A 22466-nucleotide genomic window follows, 5' to 3' on the forward strand; every position below is an offset into this window, starting at 1 on the left:
GGCTATGTATGGTGTAACTGTAGGATCTGGGCTATGTATGGTGTAACTGTAGGATCTGGGCTATGTATGGTGTAACTGTAGGATCTGGGCTATGTATGGTGTAACTGTAGGATCTGGGCTATGTATGGTGTAACTGTAGGATTGGGCTATGTATGGTGTAACTGTAGGATCTGATGTATGGTGTAACTAGGATCTGGGCTATGTATGGTGTAACTGTTAGGATCTGGGCTATGTATGGTGTAACTGTTAGGATCTGGGCTATGTATGGTGTAACTGTAGGAGATGTGGTGTAACTAGGATCATGAGGTAACTAGGATCTTATGTATGGTTAAATGGATCTGGGCTATGTATGGTTGTAACTGTAGGATCTGGGCTATGTATGGTGTAACTGTAGGATCTGGGCTATGTATGGTGTAACTGTAGGATCTGGGCTATGTATGGTGTAACTGTAGGATCTGGGCTATGTATGGTGTAACTGTAGGATCTGGGCTATGTATGGTGTAACTGTAGGATCTGGGCTATGTATGGTGTAACTGTAGGATCTGGGCTATGTATGGTGTAACTGTAGGATCTGGCTATGTATGGTGTAACTGTAGGATCTGGCTTGTATGGTGTAACTTATCTGGGCTATTTAACTGTTTTGGGCTATGTATGTGGTGTAACTGTAGGATCTGGGCTATGTATGGTGTAACTGTAGGATCTGGGCTATGTATGGTGTAACTGTAGGATCTGGGCTATGTATGGTGTAACTGTAGGATCTGGGCTATGTATGGTGTAACTGTAGGATCTGGGCTATGTATGGTGTAACTGTAGGATCTGGGCTATGTATGGTGTAACTGTTAGATTGGGGGCTATGTATGGTGTAACTGTTAGATTGGGTACTATGTATGGTGTAACTGTTAGATTGGGTACTATGATGAGATAGGGTGTTAGCACAGTAACCATGGGAGATATAGGCTTTCATGTTAAACCCATAGCACTCCTCTTTACTCAGTATTATACCCAACATGTATCGTTGATGCAGTAAGTGAGAACTGTCCAGGAACTCATATAAAGCTGTTTAATTGAGCAATAAAATATCAACTTTGGCTTTAATTATTTATGCATTTACAGTATTTTTTGATCGCTCAACGACAGTGGGCACAACTGGAGTCACGTGCAAAACTCTAACTACAGTCTGCACTACCAACAGTCACCTGAGCTAAACAGTTCACATCACCTGCAAAACTCTAACTACAGTCTGCACTACCAACAGTCACCTGAGCTAAACAGTTCACATCACCTGCAAAACTCTAACTACAGTCTGCACTACCAACAGTCACCTGAGCTAAACAGTTCACATCACCTGCAAAACTCTAACTACAGTCTGCACTACCAACAGTCACCTGAGCTAAACAGTTCACATCACCTGCAAAACTCTAACTACAGTCTGCACTACCAACAGTCACCTGAGCTAAACAGTTCACATCACCTGCAAAACTCTAACTACAGTCTGCACTACCAACAGTCACCTGAGCTAAACAGTTCACATCACCTGCAAAACTCTAACTACAGTCTGCACTACCAACAGTCACCTGAGCTAAACAGTTCACATCACCTGCAAAACTCATTCCAAGCAACACACCTCTTAACACATGGCTCAAAACACGCTCAGTGCAGCCAAACACTATGACAACCCTCACTGAGATAACACACACTGTCACTCAGAACACACAGAGTAAAAACACTAGCATCAAACACCAATACAGAAAATACAAACTTTTCATCTTTACAGTTTGAACAATTTCAGTGAATTCATACAAAGTAATATTTTCTTCAAAGAAGAGTGACATTCTTTCACATGATTTATGATGTTTTTTAGAACATAATTCTTTAAGGTAAATGAAAATTAGCAGTTTGCTTCAATAGTCTGTAGTAATTTACGGAATTACAGTAATGAGACAAAGGTAGAAACTAAAAGTACATACTGTAATTCGAACAAATAATTGAGGGGCTAATCCTGCCTCTCTCTAGCATCAGGCCACAGGTTTTCTTCAACATCACATCTAATGTTTTCTCTTGCCATGCACCTGGGGAAGAACCTTCTGGAGTGCCTTATCTATCCCTGGCAGTCCTCTGGACTCGTGTCCTCACATCCGGCACGCATGGCTTCCAAAAGAGACATTTGGTCATGTGGGTGGTGACCGAACACTTTCCACCTCCAGGCAGAGAAACTCCTCTATTGGGTTGAGGAAGGGTGAATATGCAGGCAGGTACAAAACCATAAATCTGTGATGTGCTGCAAGCCAATCTGTGACAGCGGCAGAGTGGTGAAAAGCAACGTTATCGCAAACTATGACAAAAACTTGGGGGTTTCTTACTGGCTCCCCCTGTTCTGCTGGCACTAGCTGAGCATAGAGCTGTTCTAGGAAAGCTATAAGCCTTTCTGTGTTGTATGGGCCAATGAGTGGTGTGTTGAGAAGCAAACCATCATTGGCCATTGCAGCACACATGGTGATATTTTCCCCCCCTTTGGCCTGGAACCTCCACAGTGGCCCTTTGACCTATAACATTCCTTCCTCTGCGCCGTGTTTTGGCGAGGTTAAATCCAGCTTCATCGATAAATACAAATGAATGTGGTCTTTCCAGTGCTTCCACCTCCATTACTCTCTGAAAAACAGTAAGTGCACAGTTTTACTGTAGAAATGCTAGTGTTTTTTTTTTTACTGTAAATATTTTGTATAGCTGTGTACGTAACCTCAGATGTCTTACGTGGACATATTGGTATCTTTGCTCTTTTACCCGTTCACTGTTTCTCTCGAACAGTACAGTGTATAACTGTTTCATTGTAACTTGGTGTTTCTTTAGGACTCGAGCAATAGTTGTTGTGCTGACAGAATTAACATTTTCTAATATATCATTATCAGCCAGCACTCTATCTTCAATCTCCTGCAGTTTTATTGCATTGTTGACAACAACCATGTCAACAATAGCATTTTCCTGCGCATCTGAAAATATTTTTCCTCTTCAACTGTTGGGGGCAGCCTTTGGGTCCTGTTGTAAAAATATATTTTACAGTCAAACTTACTGTAATATATATGTATAAATATTCTATAATTGCAATACAAAATAGATTCCTGTAATGTTTTCATTTACTGTAAGGATGTAACTCTCACCTATTTGCATGATGGAACATTTGCATTACAGATGCCACTGTGGATCTTTGCAGATTGGGTTGCACCCTCAACCCTGCCTCTCTCAATGAGAGACCATGGTTCACGACATGGTCTATAAGTGTAGCCCTTATTTCATCTGAAATAACAGCTCTTTGTCTTCTTTGTCTTCCTCCACGCATCCGCCCTCTCCCTGCCACCCTTCTCCCTCCACGAACCCATCTTCCTTGTTCCATTTCCAAAATGAGTCTTTCTGAGCTCTACCTATATATACTGTAATATGTGTGTGTATTCACTAACAAGTCTAAAACAAGACACCTGCTTAGCCTTTCAGCTGAAATTGCAATCAGCAGTGTTTGAAAGGCACAAGGCTGAAATCTATTCCGTTTTGAATGTGTGGTTCACAGTTTTGACAGCAGTGTGTTAGCATTTGAACAAAGTGCTGTAAATCCACAGTGTTGTGCAGGTTGTGGTTAAAGTCATGGGATAAGTGTGTAGAGTTTTGAAAACTGTGTTCAAGCAATGAAAAACGAACTAGAGTTTGGTCCACATGAACTGCTGCTGTACAGACTGTAGTTAGAGTTTGGTCCACATGAACTGCTGCTGTACAGACTGTAGTTAGAGTTTGGTCCACATGAACTGCTGCTGTACAGACTGTAGTTAGAGTTTGGTCCACATGAACTGCTGCTGTACAGACTGTAGTTAGAGTTTGGTCCACATGAACTGCTGCTGTACAGACTGTAGTTAGAGTTTGGTCCACATGAACTGCTGCTGTACAGACTGTAGTTAGAGTTTGGTCCACATGAACTGCTGCTGTACAGACTGTAGTTAGAGTTTGGTCCACATGAACTGCTGCTGTACAGACTGTAGTTAGAGTTTGGTCCACATGAACTGCTGCTGTACAGACTGTAGTTAGAGTTTGGTCCACATGAACTGCTGCTGTACAGACTGTAGTTAGAGTTTGGTCCACATGAACTGCTGCTGTACAGACTGTAGTTAAGAGTTTGGTCCACATGAACTGCTGCTGTACAGACTGTAGTTAAGAGTTTGGTCCACATGAACTGCTGCTGTACAGACTGTAGTTAGAGTTTGGTCCACATGAACTGCTGCTGTGCAGACTGTAGTTAGAGTTTGGTCCACATGAACTGCTGCTGTACAGACTGTAGTTAGAGTTTGGTCCACATGAACTGCTGCTGTACAGACTGTAGTTTGTTTGTTAGAGTTTGGTCCACATGAACTGCTGCTGTACAGACTGTAGTTAGAGTTTGGTCCACATGAACTGCTGCTGTACAGACTGTAGTTAGAGTTTGGTCCACATGAACTGCTGCTGTACAGACTGTAGTTAGAGTTTGGTCCACATGAACTGCTGCTGTACAGACTGTAGTTAGAGTTTGGTCCACATGAACTGCTGCTGTTAGAGTTTGGTCAGACTGTAGTTAGTTAGTTTGGTCCACATGAACTGCTGCTGTACAGACTGTAGTTAGAGTTTGGTCCACATGAACTGCTGCTGTACAGACTGTAGTTAGAGTTTGGTCCACATGAACTGCTGCTGTACAGACTGTAGTTAGAGTTTTGCAGATGTGACTCCAGTTGTGTCCACTGTCGTTTAGCGATCTGAAAACAACTGTAAATGGAAGATCCCTCACCTCCATATAGGGACCATTATTTCTCCTTCACAACAGGAACTAGTTTTATGTTTAAATCATGTAGTTTTATATTCAAGGAATACTTTTAAGAAAAACGTTAACCCTGCACAGAATCTTCTAAAACTGCAACCAGACTTAGTTTTCTATACATTTGTCATGTATGTATTATATTTGTGAACAGTTTTCTATACATTTGTCATGTATGTATTATATTTGTGAACAGTTTTCTATACATTTGTCATGTATGTATTATATTTGTGAACAGTTTTCTATACATTTGTCATGTATGTATTATATTTGTGAACAGTTTTCTATACATTTGTCATGTATGTATTATATTTGTGAACAGTTTTCTATACATTTGTCATGTATGTATTATATTTGTGAACAGTTTTCTATACATTTGTCATGTATGTATTATATTTGTGAACAGTTTTCTATACATTTGTCATGTATGTATTATATTTGTGAACAGTTTTCTATACATTTGTCATGTATGTATTATATTTGTGAACAGTTTTCTATACATTTGTCATGTATGTATTATATTTGTGAACAGTTTTCTATACATTTGTCATGTATGATGAATAAACAGAGTCTATTATATTTGTGAACAGTTTTCTATACATTTGTCATGTATGTATTATATTTGTGAACAGTTTTCTATACATTTGTCATGTATGTATTATATTTGTGAACAGTTTGCTATACATTTGTCATGTATGTATTATATTTGCGAACAGTTTTCTATACACAGAATGTATTTTCTACGTGAATAACTTTCCTAGGTAAATAAAGTATGTTTCTTCTAGATAAACGGATCCCTGTTTGTCTCTGTAGATGTAATGAAGGTGTTATGACAGTGTGATCTGGTATGAAGACGTCTCCTGGCTGGAGACGCGCTGGGGCCTCTTCGCTGCCTGTGTCTATGTGTTGCAGCCTGTGTCTATGTGTTGCAGCCTGTGTCTGTGTTGCAGCCTGTGTCTATGTGTTGCAGCCTGTGTCTATGTGTTGCAGCCTATGTCTATGTGTTGCAGCCTGTGTCTATGTGTTGCAGCCTGTGTCTATGTGTTGTAGCCTGTGTCTATGTGTTGCAGCCTGTGTCTGTGTTGCAGCCTGTGTCTATGTGTTGCAGCCTGTGTGTTGCAGCCTGTGTCTATGTGTTGCAGCCTGTGTCTATGTGTTGCAGCCTGTGTCTGTGTTGCAGCCTGTGTCTATGTGTTGCAGCCTGTGTCTGTGTTGCAGCCTGTGTCTATGTGTTGCAGCCTGTGTCTATGTTGCAGCCTGTGTCTATGTGTTGCAGCCTGTGTCTGTGTTGCAGCCTGTGTCTATGTGTTGCAGCCTGTGTCTATGTGTTGCAGCCTGTGTCTGTGTTGCAGCCTGTGTCTATGTGTTGCAGCCTGTGTCTGTGTTGCAGCCTGTGTCTGTGTTGCAGCCTGTGTCTATGTGTTGCAGCCTGTGTCTGTGTTGCAGCCTGTGTCTATGTGTTGCAGCCTGTGTCTATGTGTTGCAGTGTGTCTGATGTGTTGCAGCCTGTGTCTATGTGTTGCAGCCTGTGTCTATGTGACTCAGCCTGTGTCTGTGTTGCAGCAGTGCTGAGACTCAACACTGTGTCTGTGTTGCAGCCTGTGTCTATGTGTTGCAGCCTGTGCTGATGACTCAGCACTATGTCTATGTGTTGCAGCCTGTGTCTGTGTTGCAGCCTGTGTCTATGTGTTGCAGCCTGTGTGTGCAGCCTATATACACGTTGCAGCAGTGCTGATGACTCATGTATTGCAGCCTGTGTCTATGTGTTGCAGCCTGTGTCTGTGTTGCAGCCTATGTCTATGTGTTGCAGCCTGTGCTGATGACTCAGCCTGTGTCTATGTGTTGCAGCCTGTGTCTATGACTCAGCACTATGTCTATGTGTTGCAGCCTGTGTCTGTGTTGCAGCCTGTGTCTATGTGTTGCAGCCTGTGTCTATGTGTTGCAGCACTATGTCTGTGTTGCAGCCTGTGTCTGATGACTCAGCACTGTGTCTATGTGTTGCAGCCTGTGTCTATGTGTTGCTGATGACTCAACACTATATACACGTCAGCTACGACAGCAGTGCTGATGACTCAACACTATATACACGTCAGCTACGACAGCAGTGCTGATGACTCAACACTATATACACGTCAGCTACGACAGCAGTGCTGATGACTCAACACTATATACACGTCAGCTACGACAGCAGTGCTGATGACTCAACACTATAGACACGTCAGCTACGACAGCAGTGCTGATGACTCAACACTATATACACGTCAGCTACGACAGCAGTGCTGATGACTCAACACTATATACACGTCAGCTACGACAGCAGTGCTGATGACTCAACACTATAGACACGTCAGCTACGACAGCAGTGCTGATGACTCAACACTATATACACGTCAGCTACGACAGCAGTGCTGATGACTCAACACTATATACACGTCAGCTACGACAGCAGTGCTTAGCAAAGAGCTGCACTCAGTTCCACAATGGGGCGGCAAGAAATAAGGCCTAAATGATTTAGAAAACTAAAAGCGTTGTATTTGGGACAAATCCTTCACTAAACCCTAAATTGAGCAAGTTGAGGAGACTAAACCGCTTGGAGTAACCCTGTATTGGAAACTGTCACGGTCAAAACATATTGTATTGTCCAGTCGGGTGCACATAGAAAGGCTGGGGGGGGGGGATGGCACGGCTGGCTCTTAAATGTACACCGAGAGCCAACATTAATATTATGCATGTCAATCTCTCACGGCTCAAAGTGGAGGAGAGATTGACTTCATCAATACTTGTATTTGTGAAAAGTATTGTTGAATAAAGCAAGCTGTCTGTTTTTAAACTACTAGCACACAGCTCAGACACCCATACATACCCCAAAAGACATGCCACCAGAGGTCCAGAAGAGACTATGGGAGGCGCACAGTACTACATATTCCATGACTACATGGAACTCTATTCCACAGTACTACATAGAGCCATGACTACATGGAACTCTATTCCACAGTACTACATAGAGCCATGACTACATGGAACTCTATTCCACAGTACTACATAGAGCCATGACTACATGGAACTCTATTCCACAGTACTACATAGAGCCATGACTACATGGAACTCTATTCCACAGTACTACATAGAGCCATGACTACATGGAACTCTATTCCACAGTACTACATAGAGCCATGACGACATGGAACTCTATTCCACAGTACTACATAGAGCCATGACTACATGGAACTCTATTCCACAGTACTACATAGAGCCATGATTACATGGAACTCTATTCCACAGTACTACATAGAGCCATGACTACATGGAACTCTATTCCACAGTACTACATAGAGCCATGACTACATGGAACTCTATTCCACAGTACTACATAGAGCCATGACTACATGGAACTCTATTCCACAGTACTACATAGAGCCATGACTATATGGAACTCTATTCCACATTAAGTAACTGATGCAAGCAGTGAAATCAGATTTAAAACCGAGACAAAACTACACCTTCTGGAACAGCAGGGACTGTGAGGAGACACACATATGATACCATACACACACATGATAACATACACACACATGATACCATACACACACATGATACCATACACACACATGATACCATACACACACATGATACCATTCACACACATGATAACATACACACACATGATACCATACACACACATGATACCATACACACACATGATACCATACACACACATGATACCATACACACACATGATACCATACACACACATGATACCATACACACACATGATACCATACACACACATGATACCATACACACACATGATACCATACACACACATGATACCATACACACACATGATAACATACACACACATGATACCATACACACACATGATACCATAGGACACACATGATAACATACACACACATAATACCATACACCCAGGAAGATACTGCTGCCTTGGCACAACATGATCCATAATAAACCCCAGGAAGAAGCTGCTGTCTTGGCACACACATGATAACATACACACACATGATAACATACACACACATGATATCCATACAAACCCCAGGAAGACACTGCTAGAGGACACATGGTTATTGTGTTGTGATATGTGGATAGTAGAGTAGTGGCCTGAGGGAACACACTGTGTTGTGAAATGTCATGTTTTAAGAATTGCATAAACTTCCTTAATGTTGCTGGACCCCAGGAAGAGTAGCTGCTGCCTTGGCAGGAACTAATGAGGATCCATAATAAACCCCAGGAAGAGTAGCTGCTGTCTTGGCAGGAACTAATGAGGATCCATAATAAACCCCAGGAAGAGTAGCTGCTGCCTTGGCTGGAACTAATGAGGATCCATAATAAACCCCAGGAAGAGTAGCTGCTGCCTTGGCAGGAACTAATGGGGATCCATAATAAACCCCAGGAAGAGTAGCTGCTGCCTTGGCAGGAACTAATGGGGATCCATAATAAACCCCAGGAAGAGTAGCTGCTGCCTTGGCAGGAACTAATGAGGATCCATAATAAACCCCAGGAAGAGTAGCTGCTGCCTTGGCGGGAACTAATGAGGATCCATAATAAACCCCAGGAAGAGTAGCTGCTGCCTTGGCGGGAACTAATGAGGATCCATAATAAACCCCAGGAAGAGTAGCTGCTGCCTTGGCGGGAACTAATGAGGATCCATAATAAACCCCAGGAAGAGTAGCTGCTGCCTTGGCGGGAACTAATGAGGATCCATAATAAACCCCAGGAAGAGTAGCTGCTGCCTTGGCGGGAACTAATGAGGATCCATAATAAACCCCAGGAAGAGTAGCTGCTGCCTTGGCGGGAACTAATGAGGATCCATAATAAACCCCAGGAAGAGTAGCTGCTGCCTTGGCGGGAACTAATGAGGATCCATAATAAACACTAATACAAATACATGTTGTTCAACTCTGTGCTGGTGGTTGTTGTGGCAACCCTGAAGGAGGAAACGGAGAAGAGGTCTCCCTTTTTACTTGCTGTCCTACAACAGGTGAGAGTGGTGAGGAAGGTGGCTATGATGATGATGATGATGGTGATACAGATTATGATATTCTGGCTACTTAACTAAAAAAGTGACAGCTGATCTTTGCTACAATGTCTAATCAAAAGATCAGTTGTGACTATTAATCCACTAGGAGGCAGTATTCAGCACAGAAACAGCTTTGCCGCCCCCAAAAAGGCAGATGTCATCCCAAATGGCATCCTATTCCCTATATAGTGCACTACTTTAGACCAGAGCCCTATTCCCTATATAGTGCACTACTTTAGACCAGAGCCCTATTCCCTATATAGTGCACTACTTTTGACCAGGGCGCTATTCCCTATATAGTGCACTACCTTAGACCAGAGCCCTATTCCCTATATAGTGCGCTACTTTTTACATTTACATTTACATTTAAGTCATTTAGCAGACGCTCTTATCCAGAGCGACTTACATGTTGTTTGACCAGGGCCCATACAGTATGTAAGGAAGAGGCACCATTTAAGGCAAAGCCTCTGTTAATGACCGTCAGACCCGTGATGCTATCAGCAGACTGGGTCATGTCAACCAAACTGATAAAAACACTGTGTACCACAACTCACGAATATCACCCAACAACAAACACAGACACTGGTGCCCTGAAAAATACTAAGTAAGTACTTTACACCAGTGTGTGTGTGTGTGTGTGTGTGTGTGTGTGTGTGTGTGTGTGTGTGTGTGTGTGTGTGTGTGTGTGTGTGTGTGTGTGTGTGTGTGGGTGTGTGTGTGTGTGTGTGTAAGTACTTTACACCAGTGTGTGTGTGTGTGTGTGTGTGTGTGTGTGTGTGTGTGTGTGTGTGTGTGTGTGTGTGTGTGCGTGTGTGTGTGTGTGTGTGTGTGTGTGTGTGTGTGTGTGTGTGTGTGTGTGTGTGTGTGTGTGTGTGTGTGTGTGTGTGTGTGTGTGTTACTGCGCATATGTATATGACAACAGATGAGGCAGAAAATAACGAGAGAAAGAGAGAAGAGATACCAAATTACACAACGAGATTGCTATTGTGGTAACAGTAGGTGTACTATAGAGTTTACAGTTTGTGTACTTTGGAGTTTACAGTAGGTGTACTTTAGAGTTTACAGTAGGTGTACTTTAGAGTTTACAGTTTGTGTACTTTGGAGTTTAAAGTTGGTGTACTTTGGAGTTTACAGTTGGTGTACTTTAGAGTTTACAGTAGGTGTACTTTAGAGTTTACAGTAGGTGTACTTTAGAGTTTACAGTAGGTGTACTTTAGAGTTTACAGTTTGTGTACTTTAGAGTTTACAGTTTGTGTACTTTGGAGTTTACAGTTGGTGTACTTTAGAGTTTACAGTTTGTGTACTTTGGAGTTTACAGTTGGTGTACTTTAGAGTTTACAGTGTGTGTACTAGAGTTTACAGTAGGTGTACTTTTGAGTTTACAGTTGGTGTACTTTAGAGTTTACAGTTTGTGTACTTTGGAGTTTACAGTTGGTGTACTTTAGAGTTTACAGTGTGTGTACTAGAGTTTACAGTTGGTGTACTTTAGAGATTGCAGTTGGTGTATTTTAGAGTTTACAGTTGGTGTACTAGAGTTTACAGTAGGTGTACTTTAGAGTTTACAGTTGGTGTACTTTGGGGTTTACAGTTGGTGTACTTTGGAGTTTACAGTTGGTGTACTTAAGAGTTTACAGTAGGTGTACTTTAGAGGTTACAGTTGGTGTATTTTTGTAGTTAAAGTGATCTGATTATTTGTAGTATTGCAGGAAGTGTGCTGTGGTGTGAATCTTGGAGTTCGTCTTGGGAGTAGATTCCATGGGAGTCAGAACATGATCCTCCATGCTGTCACCTGCTGCATCCTCTCAGATGAGTTCTGTTTTCAGCCAGTCAGACTGGACTAATCAATCACTAATCAATCACTAACCAAACACCAGGGGTGGAAAGAGTATTGCACGCACGCACGCACGCACACACACACACACACACACACACACACACACACACACACACACACACACACACACACACACACACACACACACACACACACACACACACACACACACACACACACACACACACACACACACACACACACACACACAGAGTTATAATATACAGTCTATTGTGTGTTTCACAGGGTCAATCTCTAGCAGGCTTGATGCAGACACAGGAAGCACTGAAGAGGTGAGAGAGAGGAGAGAGAGAGAGTGTGTGTGTTGGTGCGCATGCGTGTGTGTGTTTCTGTCTTCACCTAATGGTAACAGTCATGATTCTCCTCACTGTCTCAAAGGTTATGATGAGAAAGATGGTGAGGATGAAGAAAATATTACTTCCACCCACAATGCAGTGGCCCCTCAGCCCGTGTCTACCGCTGACCCAGAATGCATTGCTCATGACCGCGCCCTCTACCAATCAGCCTTTTCAGCACTCGACTCTAAACATCGGACCAGAACCTCAACAATATCACAACTACTGACTCCTGATAGACTCTGTAGCACAGAGATCCCTATTAAAATCTGACTAACGTTGGAATTATACTTGAATATGTAATGAAGTTATATTATGTAATTAAGTTCTAATATGTCATTCTATGGTCTGTATTCTGAAGAGAAGAGGTCACCTGAAGTGTTATCATTACCAGAGCTGGGGTCCAATTGAATAGAATTCAATTCATTAAAATAATCACAATTCAATTTATCATTGATGACCATTATTTTCCATGTGGACTTTTCAATCCATGAATGAAATGTCACTTCACTTCCTGAATTGACCGAGTTGAAACATGTAGTTTATTAGACTGTAACCTCGTCCCCCAGGATCAATAGAGAGACGACTGGTGGTGGAGATGACAGTAGATGTATTCCTCAGTACTGATAACATTCTGTAGGGGGCGCTGTGGAGGTCGTTCTGTTGGTTTACTGAGATCTCAGTAGCTTGTCTGTTGAGTGATGACGTCATTCATTAATGGGGAGTTGGGTTGAAGAGGAGGGATGTTTCTTCTGTTCAGAAACTCATCTGTAGAGTTGATCATTTACAAAGACTGTATTTGGATCAATTAAATGTCATAAAATATATTGATGGATACTTTATATTGTCATCATCTCAACAATGTGTTCCTTCTCTGCTGAAATAAACATGGTAACTTTAGAACAGAGAAGTTGACAGTTTTAACACATAGTCACCACAGATAGCTGAGTTCTCTGGTGGTTTAGAAGTCTAACCTCCGGCCGGTTTGAACCAGTTTCACTCTGCAGCACATATAGACCTGCAGACACTGAGGTCACTACATGGAAATCAACAGGATGTGTAGGTGAATGCCCACCCCTTTTCACAACAATCATTACTACCTCCATCATATCTCTGACATTGAGAGAAAGAGAGAGATAGAGAGAGAGAGACAGAGAGAGAAAGAGAGAGAAGAGAGAGCGAGAGAGAGAGAGAGAAGAGAGAGCGAGAGAGAGAGAGAGAGAGAGAGAGAGAGAGAGAGAGAGAGAGAGAAGAAGAGAGAGGGAGAGAAAGGAAGAGAGAGAGAAGAAGACAGAGAGAGGAGTCGGGGAAGAAAGAGCATTTCAGAAACACCCTGCTGTCAAATAGATGAATAGCTGACAGACAAGCTATTGTGGACTTGAACTAGCTGGTAGTATAGTAAAGTAACTTTAACAGTATAGTAACTGTAATAGTAAAGTAAATTTAACAGTATAGTAACTGTAATAGTAAAGTAACTTTAACAGTATAGTAACTGTGGTAGTAAAGTAACTTTAACAGTATAGTAACTGTAATAGTAAAGTAACTTTAACAGTATAGTAACTGTAATAGTAAAGTAAATTTAACAGTATAGTAACTGTAATAGTAAAGTAACTTTAACAGTATAGTAAAGTAACTTTAACAGTATAGTAACTTTAACAGTATAGTAACTGGAGTAACTGTCCAGAATGCAGATAATCCATGTTATCTCTTGCTGTCTCTCAGGTGAGTTCTGTCTGTCTGTTTGTATGTCTGTATCAGTTTCTATACTACAGTCTGGATCATATAGTGCATAAGGATACTAAGGTAATACTCATACCAACCTCACTAACCATACTATTTGTGATGTAAATTGAGTATGTACTATGCTTATTGGTCATAGTATGAATATAGGTAGTATGCCAAAAGTTCCCGTATGTCGTGCTACATTCACCAAAATACGAAGTATATACGCAATGGACACTATTTCTGTACTTTTTGGGCCCATAATACAATTCTTCAGGAAATGGGCGTGGCTTCACCACCCTTTCGGATATGAAGAAAATGGCGGAAAGTATGCAGCCCAAGTGCGACGAGAGTGGATACAAATGAATTCCTTTAACTAAAATGACAAATGTTAAGAAATTTAATAAAGTAACAACTTTTCAAATAAATTACATGTTATTTTGGCTGATAATTTGTTAGCTACGCTATCCTTACGAACCTCATAGCATATCATTACAGCAGTATGTACCGGTATGTTAGCTCGCTACCTAACGTTAGTTGGCTACTAAATACATTGAACTTGCCAGGCAGTATATTAACTATATGCTATCTAACTAACTAGCCAGCGTTTATTGACTTGATTATTCAAGGCATTCTTAGCTTGGCTAAGTGCTATAGTCATTGTGCATTCTCAATGAACATTGTTAATTTGATGCGTTCCTAAATATCTACTCTGTGCCAGAGCGCAGAATAACTGGTGAATTTACAAACACTCAACATGGCCGGTGTCAGTAAACGTTGGGGGAAAAAAGTGCAATTAAAGTAGCACAGTTACAGTCACCAACGAAAATATGAAAACAGCCTAACGAGCTCTGCTAGGGCGAGTAATATGGTCAGAGTGATGTGTGGAAGTAGCTAGCCAATGTTAGCCTGTTAGCTTGGGTGCTTGACTGCAGTTGTGAAGTCAGAATCAACCCTAATCCTCGACCAGAGTGTCCAGTGTGCCCTCTAAACGCTCTGAATTTACAAACAGTCAATCTGACAACGCTCTGAATTTACAAACGCCCAGAGCGAACTCCAGATTGACTTTACGAACACACCCTTCGTAAAATGTCTAGCTAGTAATTTGTTATGCTAACAAGCTAGCAAGAGGTTGCATAGCAACAGTATCAACTTCCGGAAGACAGGCATTGCCCGCTCACCTGAAAGGATTCCGTTAGTTTACAGTATACTAAAATTAACTAATAGTATGTAGCATATACTCATTAAGTATGTAGTATACAGTATGGATATTCGAACACAGTTTAGCTAATCCCATGTGAATTAATTATAATGCCAATACTAGCCACACTGGTTAGCTAGCTTGAAGGAAATATTTCGTTTTGTGTGCATTGTGTCTGTGCCCGTAGCTGTATTGCCTTCAGAAAGCAGACATACCCCTTGACTTTATCCACATTTTGTTGTGTTACAGACCGAAATCAAAATGGCTTGAATGAAAAAAGCTCACCCATCTACATAACATGTTACATGTCCTCATAACAACAATGTGAAGACATGTTTTTAGATTTTTTTTTCTCTCACTTCTATCGAAAATCAAATATAGAAATATCTAATTTAAAAGGTATTCACACCCCTGGGTAACTACATGTTATAATTACCTTTGGCAGCCATCACAGCTGTGATTTTTCTGGGTAAATCTTGAAGAGCTTTGCACACCTGGATTGTATAATATTTGCACATTATAATTTGAAATATTCTTCAAGTTCTGACAAGTTGGTCATTGATCATTGCTAGCAGTCATTCTCAAGTCTTGCCATATATTTTCAAGCTGATTCAACCCTTGTGTTGTCTTAAGGGTCAAAAATGACCCACCGCTATGTTTAACAGCAGAGAAAAGCCCTTAACTGATGGTTTTCCCCTAGAGTGACCCCAACATTAGAAAAAGTGAAACATCATCTTTGTTCATATTTCCATGGAAGCTGTACACCACAGGGTACAAAGATTGTCTTAGGATCAGTTATAAAATCATTTACACACCACAAAAAACAGAAAGACACACACACACACACACAATGATAAATTGAGATTATGTGTGCTACTGATTGAACTCAGCCAGCAGCTCCTGAAGAGGAAGATCACCATAGTTGGCACAATTAGAAAGAACAAGCCTGAGCTCCCCCTTGCACTCCTCACAACAAGGGGGAGAGAGGCCTTCTCATCAAAGTTTGCCTTCACCCCCACCACCACTCTAATTTCTTACCTCCCGAAGAGGAACAAGAATGTGGTCCTCCTGAGCACACTGCACAAAACGGCTGAGATCAGTGATCGCGAGGACAGGAAACCAGCCATCATCCTGGACTACAACAACAACAAAGGAGTCATGGAAAACCTGGACAAGGTCATTGGAACTTACAGCTGCAGGAGGATGACTGCCTGCTGGCCCCTGGTCATATTCCATAACATCATTGATGTGTCCTCATACAATGCCTTCTTGATATGGAAAAAGATCAACCCTACCTGGATACCTGATAAGTGGAACAAGATGAGGGTGTTCCTCAAAAAAAGGGGCTGAATATTTGTGAAAAATTAAATAATTTCCTGATCTTTTTTATATCTCTCAGATATAGGAAAAAACACTTCAAAACAAACTTCCCTTAGATTTGTTTTACTTTCTGTGTGTCTAACCCTTAACCTCATTGAAACTACCCCTAACCCTTAACTTCATTGAAACTACCCCTAACCCTTAACTTCATTGAAACTACCCCTAACCCTTAACCTCATCGAAACTATCCCTAACCCTTAACTTCATTGAAACTACCCCTAACCCTTAACCTCATTGAAACTACCCCTAACCCTCAACCTCATTGAAACTACCCCTAACCCTCAACCTCATTGAAACTATCCCTAACCCTTAACTTCATTGAAACTATCCCTAACCCATTGAAACTTCCCTAACCCTTAACTTCATTGAAACTACCCCTAACCCTTAACCTCATTGAAACTACCCCTAACCCTTAACCTCATTGAAACTACCCCTGTCACGTTCTGACCTTTATTTCCTGTGTTTTGTATTTAGTTAGTATGGTCAGGGCGTGAGTTGGGTGGGCAGTCTATGTTTGTTTTTCTAGGTTTTGGGAATTTCTATGTTTCGGCCTAGTATGGTTCTCAATCAGAGGCAGGTGTCATTAGTTGTCTCTGATTGAGAATCATACTTAGGTAGCCTGGGTTTCACTGTGTGTTGGTGGGTGATTGTTCCTGTCTCTGTGATTGCACCAGATAGGACTGTTTTAGGTTTTCTCACGGTTGTTGTTTTTGTTAGTTATCTCATGTGTAGTTTCTTTATAAATGAAAGAACATGAATAACCACCATGCTGCTTTTTGGTCCGCTTCTCTTTCACCAGAAAACCCTTACAACCCCTAACCCTTAACTTCATTGAAACTATCCCTAACCCTTAACTTCATTGAAACTATCCCTAACCCTTAACAAAACTACCCCTAACCCTTAACTTCATTGAAACTATCCCTAACCCTTAACCTCATTGAAACTATCCCTAACCCTTAACTTCATTGAAACTACCCCTAACCCTTAACTTCATTGAAACTATCCCTAACCCTTAACCTCATTGAAACTACCCCTAACCCTAACCCATTGAAACTATCCCTAACCCTTAACTTCATTGAAACTACCCCTAACCCTTAACCTCATTGAAACTATCCCTAACCCTTAACTTCATTGAAACTATCCCTAACCCTTAACTTCATTGAAACTATCCCTAACCCTTAACCTCATTGAAACTACCCCTAACCCTTAACCTCATTGAAACTATCCCTAACCCTTAACTTCATTGAAACTACCCCTAACCCTTAACCTCATTGAAACTATCCCTAACCCTAACCCTAACCCTTAACCTCATTGAAACTATCCCTAACCCTAACCTCATTGAAACTACCCCTAACCCTTAACCTCATTGAAACTATCCCCCCTAACCCTAACCTCAACCTCATTGAAACTATCCCTAACCCTTAACCTCATTGAAACTACCCCTAACCCTCAACCTAAAACTATCCCTCATTGAAACTATCCCTAACCCTTAACCTCATTGAAACTATCCCTAACCCAACCTCATTGAAACTACCCCTAACCCTTAACCTCATTGAAACTATCCCTAACCCTAACTTCATTGAAACTATCTGAATAAATGTTACCAGCCAAATGTTTTGTACAATTAATCTAACCCTCAACCTCATTGAAACTACCCCTAACCCTTAACCTCATTGAAACTACCCCTAACCCTCAACCTCATTGAAACTATCCCTAACCCTTAACCTCATTGAAACTATCCCTAACCCTTAACCTCATTGAAACTATCCCTAACCCTTAACTTCATTGAAACTATCCCTAACCCTTAACTTCATTGAAACTATCCCTAACCCTTAACCTCGTTGAAACTATCCCTAAACCTTAACCTCATTGAAATTATCCCTATCCCTAAACCTTAACCTAATTTAAACTAGCCCTAACCCTTAACCTCACTGAAATGAACCCTTAACCTAATTTAAACTATCCATAACCATAACCCTAAACCTCACTGAAACGATACCTAATCCTTAACCGCATGGCCTTGGGAAGATGTTTTGGGTTGGGGTTGCTGGTTAACCTTTTTGTGAGATCATACAGGAGCATTAAAGGCCTCTGTCATGTTTTGTCATTTATTATCTTGTCTTGTCCCTGTGCTTCCCATTCTATTCGTTTCCCTCTGCTGGTCTTATTAGGTTCTTTCCCTCTTTCTATCCCTCTCTCTCCCCCTCCCTCTCTCACTCTCTCGCTCTCTCTTCTCTCTATCGTTCCGTTCCTGCTCCCAGCTGTTCCTATTCCCCTAATCAATCATTTAGTCTTCCCACACCTGTTCCCGATCCTTTCCCCTGATTAGAGTCCCTATTTCTTCCTTTGTGTTCCGTTCCTGTCCTGTCGGTTCCTTGTCTAGAATTCACCGTGCTGTGTTTGTGTATATGTTGTCGTGTTTTCCTCAGATGCTGCGTGGTGGGGTGTCTGCTGTCTGTTAAGGCAAATGCTTTCACCTGCTGTTCAAGATCGAGTCTCCAGTTTGTCCTCGTCATTTCGAGTGAAAGTTGTGTTTTTTGTTTGTATTTACTTTACTGGATTAAAGACTCTGTTTTCGCCAAGTCGCTTTTGGGTCCTCTTTCACCTGCATGACAGCCTCACTATTAAAAATATATTAATCAGGGGGTGCTGCATCACCCTCAGTGTAACAGAATAACTTTACGTCCGTCCCCTCGCCCATACCCGGGTGCGAACCAGGGACCTTCTGCACACATCAACAACAGTCACCCACGAAGCATCGTTACCCATCGCTCCACAAAAGCCGCGGCCCTTGCAGAGCAAGGGGAACTACTACTTCAAGGTCTCAGAGCAAGTGACGTAACCGATTGAAATGCTATTTAGTGCGCACCGCTAACTAAGCTAGCCGTTTCACATCCGTTACACTAGCAACCCTACCTCCCACGGCTATACCTAACAAAAACAGAAATACTCATTATGAAAATTCATAAAACATACAAGTGTTATACATCAGTTTAAAGATTAAGTTCTTGTTAATCCAACCACGGTGTCAGATTTCAAAAAGGCTTTACGGCGAAAGCGTACTATGCGATTATCTGAGAACTGCGCCCAGCAGACAAATCATTACAAACAGTTACCAGCCAAATAGAGGAGTTACACAAGTCAGAAATAGCGATACAATTAATCACTTACCTTTGATGATCTTCATATGGTTGCACTCACAAGACTCCCATTTACTCAATAAATGTTTGTTTTGTTCGATAAAGTCCCTGTTTATGTACAAAAACCTCAGTTTTGTACGCGCATTTGTTCCTTAATCCACAGGCTCAAACGCAGTCACAACAGGCAAACAAAAAATCCAAATAGCATCCATAAAGTTCGTAGAAACATGTCAAACGATGTTTATAATCAATCCTCAGGGTGTGTTTAGCCTAAATAATCAATAATATTTCAACCGGACAATAACGTAGTCAATATAGAAGGTAAACAAGAAAGGCGCGCTCTCGGTCTTGTGCATGAAAAAACTCTGGGACACTGTAGGGTCCCCTCATTCAAAGTGGTCTTACTCCCCATTTATCAGAATACAAGCCTGAAACAATTTCTAAAGACTGTTGACATCTAGTGGAAGCCATAGGAAGTGCAATTTGATACTGTAATGGCATTCAATAGAAAACTGCAAACATAAAAAAATCCCACTTCCTGGATGCATATACTAGCTTCTGGGCCTGAGTATCAGGCAGTTTACTTTGGGCACGTTTTTCATCCGGAAGTGAAAATAGTGAAGTGAATAAATGATATATCACAGGTCATCAGTTTTGACTGTACTGTGTGTTTCTTTTTGCAGCTCTGTGTGTTGTGCAGCAGTCAGCTGGCATTAATGTGACGGGGGTCGTAAGAGGACAAATCAAAATCACCTGTTCTTATAAATGGGCAGAGGACAATGACAAATATTTCTGTAAGGAAAGCTGCTCCAAGAATGATATTCTCATTCAGAGCGATGGTAAGCAAAATTACCAAAAAAAAGACAGATTCTCCATCCTGAACACAATAAATGGAGTTTTCACTGTGACCATAACTAAACTGGAGAAGTCAGACTCTGGGAAATACTGGTGTGGAGTGAAGAGATTATTGAAGGACACCTATACTGAAGTTCATCTCAAAGTTACAGACGGTAAGTTCACTCTCAATAGATAATTGTGGTGAGGATTCCTGACTTGTTTCCTGACATGAAGTTGTTTCAGTATTGGTGTTTATCTGTACTTTCTATTGACTCACAGCTCCTCCCACTTCTACATCATCACCTGTCACCTCCAGACCCCATGTCTCCACAACCCTCCCAAACCTCTCTACAACATCCGCTAACCTCTCCGCAATGTTTCTGGTATCTGGAGATATCAGTGGTCACTCTTCATCAAGAGCAGGTATGATGAATCTCTCATCTCAGACATTACAAGTACATCTCTCCCTCTCCCTCAATTCAAAGGGCTTTCAACCTCAACTGTCTCCTCCAGACGCCATGTCTCCACAACCCTCCCAAACCTCTCTACAACATCCTCTAACCTCTCCACAACCCTCCCAAACCTCTCTACAACATCCCCAACAAACACTTTCACAACCTTATCAAACCTCTCTACAACATCCCCAACAAACACTTCCACAACCCTCACAAACCTCTCTACAACATCCTATCTGACATCTGGAGATATCAGTGGTCACTCTTCACCAAGAGCTGTCTGTCTGTCTGTCTGTCTGTCTGTCTGTCTGTCTGTCTGTCTGTCTGTCTGTCTGTCTGTCTGTCTGTCTGTCTGTCTGTCTGTCTGTCTGTCTGTCTGTCTGTCTGTCTGTCTGTCTGTCTGTCTGTCTGTCTGTCTGTCTGTCTGTCTGTCTGTCTGTCTGTCTGTCTGTCTGTCTGTCTGTCAGCTGACAGACCCTACCAACCAACTGACCGATCAAACAACTGACCAACATTTCAACCTACCTTACTTTACCTTATTAACTGACCTATCCAACCAACCCACCAGACGACCCTGGTAACTATCCACCAGTATGATATCTTTAGACAGTAAAGCACAGGGCTGAGATATTCTGGTCATTACTGGAAAACCTGGAAGATTGGGGAAAGTTACTGAAATGTTTTATCCTGATAAAGTCTCTCCTTCTGTCTGTGGTCAGGTCTGATGGTGTGGACCAGTGCTGGTCTGGTTGTCATGGTGACAGTGTTAGGTCTGGTCCTGCTCCTGTTCTACAGACAGAGGAGAGGAACCAGGAGAACAACACCACCACCACCAGTCTCCTCCAACACACAACCTGACCCTACTGGAGAGGTGAGAGATACAAGGAGGGGTGTGTGTGTGTGTGTGTGTGTGTGTGTGTGTGTGTGTGTGTGTGTGTGTGTGTGTGTGTGTGTGTGTGTGTGTGTGTGTGTGTGTGTGTGTGTGTGTGTGTGTGTGTGTGTGTGTGTGTGTGTGTGTGTGTGTGTGTGTGTGTGTCCATGATAACTTGTAGTGTAGAGGTGATAGACAGGGAGGTGGTACACTAAACATTAAGGGTTGAGTGTGTGAGTCTACAGCCTCCAGTGGGATTCTACTGTAGTCTGTTATCATTACAGGAAGGAAAACAGTGGCCAACAGCACGTGTTGATGGTTGAGGGTCTCCACTTCTTTTCATATCTGAACATGTATCTATTGTCATTGGTTCTGTATGCAGGTTGACTGTGTGTATGAGGAGATCAGAGAGGCAGACAGACAGACAGACACACTCCCTTTGGTCATTTCATCAGTCTACTCTACTGTCAATTCACCTACAACCTACCCTGCTGACCAAGCCTCTACAACCTACCCTGCTGACCAAGCCTCTACAACCTACCCTACTGGCCAAGCCTCTACAACCTGCCCTGCTGGCCAAGCCTCTACAACCTACCCTGCTGGCCAAGCCTCTACAACCTACCCTGCTGACCAAGCCTCTACAACCTACCCTGCTGGCAAAGCCTCTACAACCTACCCTGCTGACCAAGCCTCTACAACCTACCCTGCTGACCAAGCCTCTACAACCTACCCTGCTGGCAAAGCCTCTACAACCTGCCCTGCTGACCAAGCCTCTACAACCTACACTGCTGGCCAAGCCTC

The 22466-nt window shown here is 42.1% G+C and overlaps 1 protein-coding gene across 1 annotated transcript in view; it reads left to right on the forward strand.

Moving 5' to 3' along the window:
* Window positions 1-301: 301 nt before the first annotated feature.
* LOC124019191 overlaps window positions 302-22466 on the forward strand; it is a 23749-nt gene continuing 1584 nt past the window's right edge. Inside the window, exons 1-9 of the mRNA XM_046334577.1 lie at window positions 302-306; window positions 6389-6487; window positions 6616-6717; window positions 6771-6840; window positions 16030-16158; window positions 20179-20512; window positions 20619-20762; window positions 21514-21665; window positions 22048-22466. The exon at window positions 22048-22466 is cut by the window's right edge and continues 1584 nt beyond it. Of these exons, the coding sequence (XP_046190533.1) occupies window positions 302-306; window positions 6389-6487; window positions 6616-6717; window positions 6771-6840; window positions 16030-16158; window positions 20179-20512; window positions 20619-20762; window positions 21514-21665; window positions 22048-22466 (1454 nt within the window). The remainder of the gene's footprint in view (window positions 307-6388; window positions 6488-6615; window positions 6718-6770; window positions 6841-16029; window positions 16159-20178; window positions 20513-20618; window positions 20763-21513; window positions 21666-22047) is intronic.

This window comes from Oncorhynchus gorbuscha, unplaced genomic scaffold (genome assembly GCF_021184085.1).
Source record: "Oncorhynchus gorbuscha isolate QuinsamMale2020 ecotype Even-year unplaced genomic scaffold, OgorEven_v1.0 Un_scaffold_763, whole genome shotgun sequence".
Lineage (NCBI taxonomy): Eukaryota > Metazoa > Chordata > Actinopteri > Salmoniformes > Salmonidae > Oncorhynchus > Oncorhynchus gorbuscha.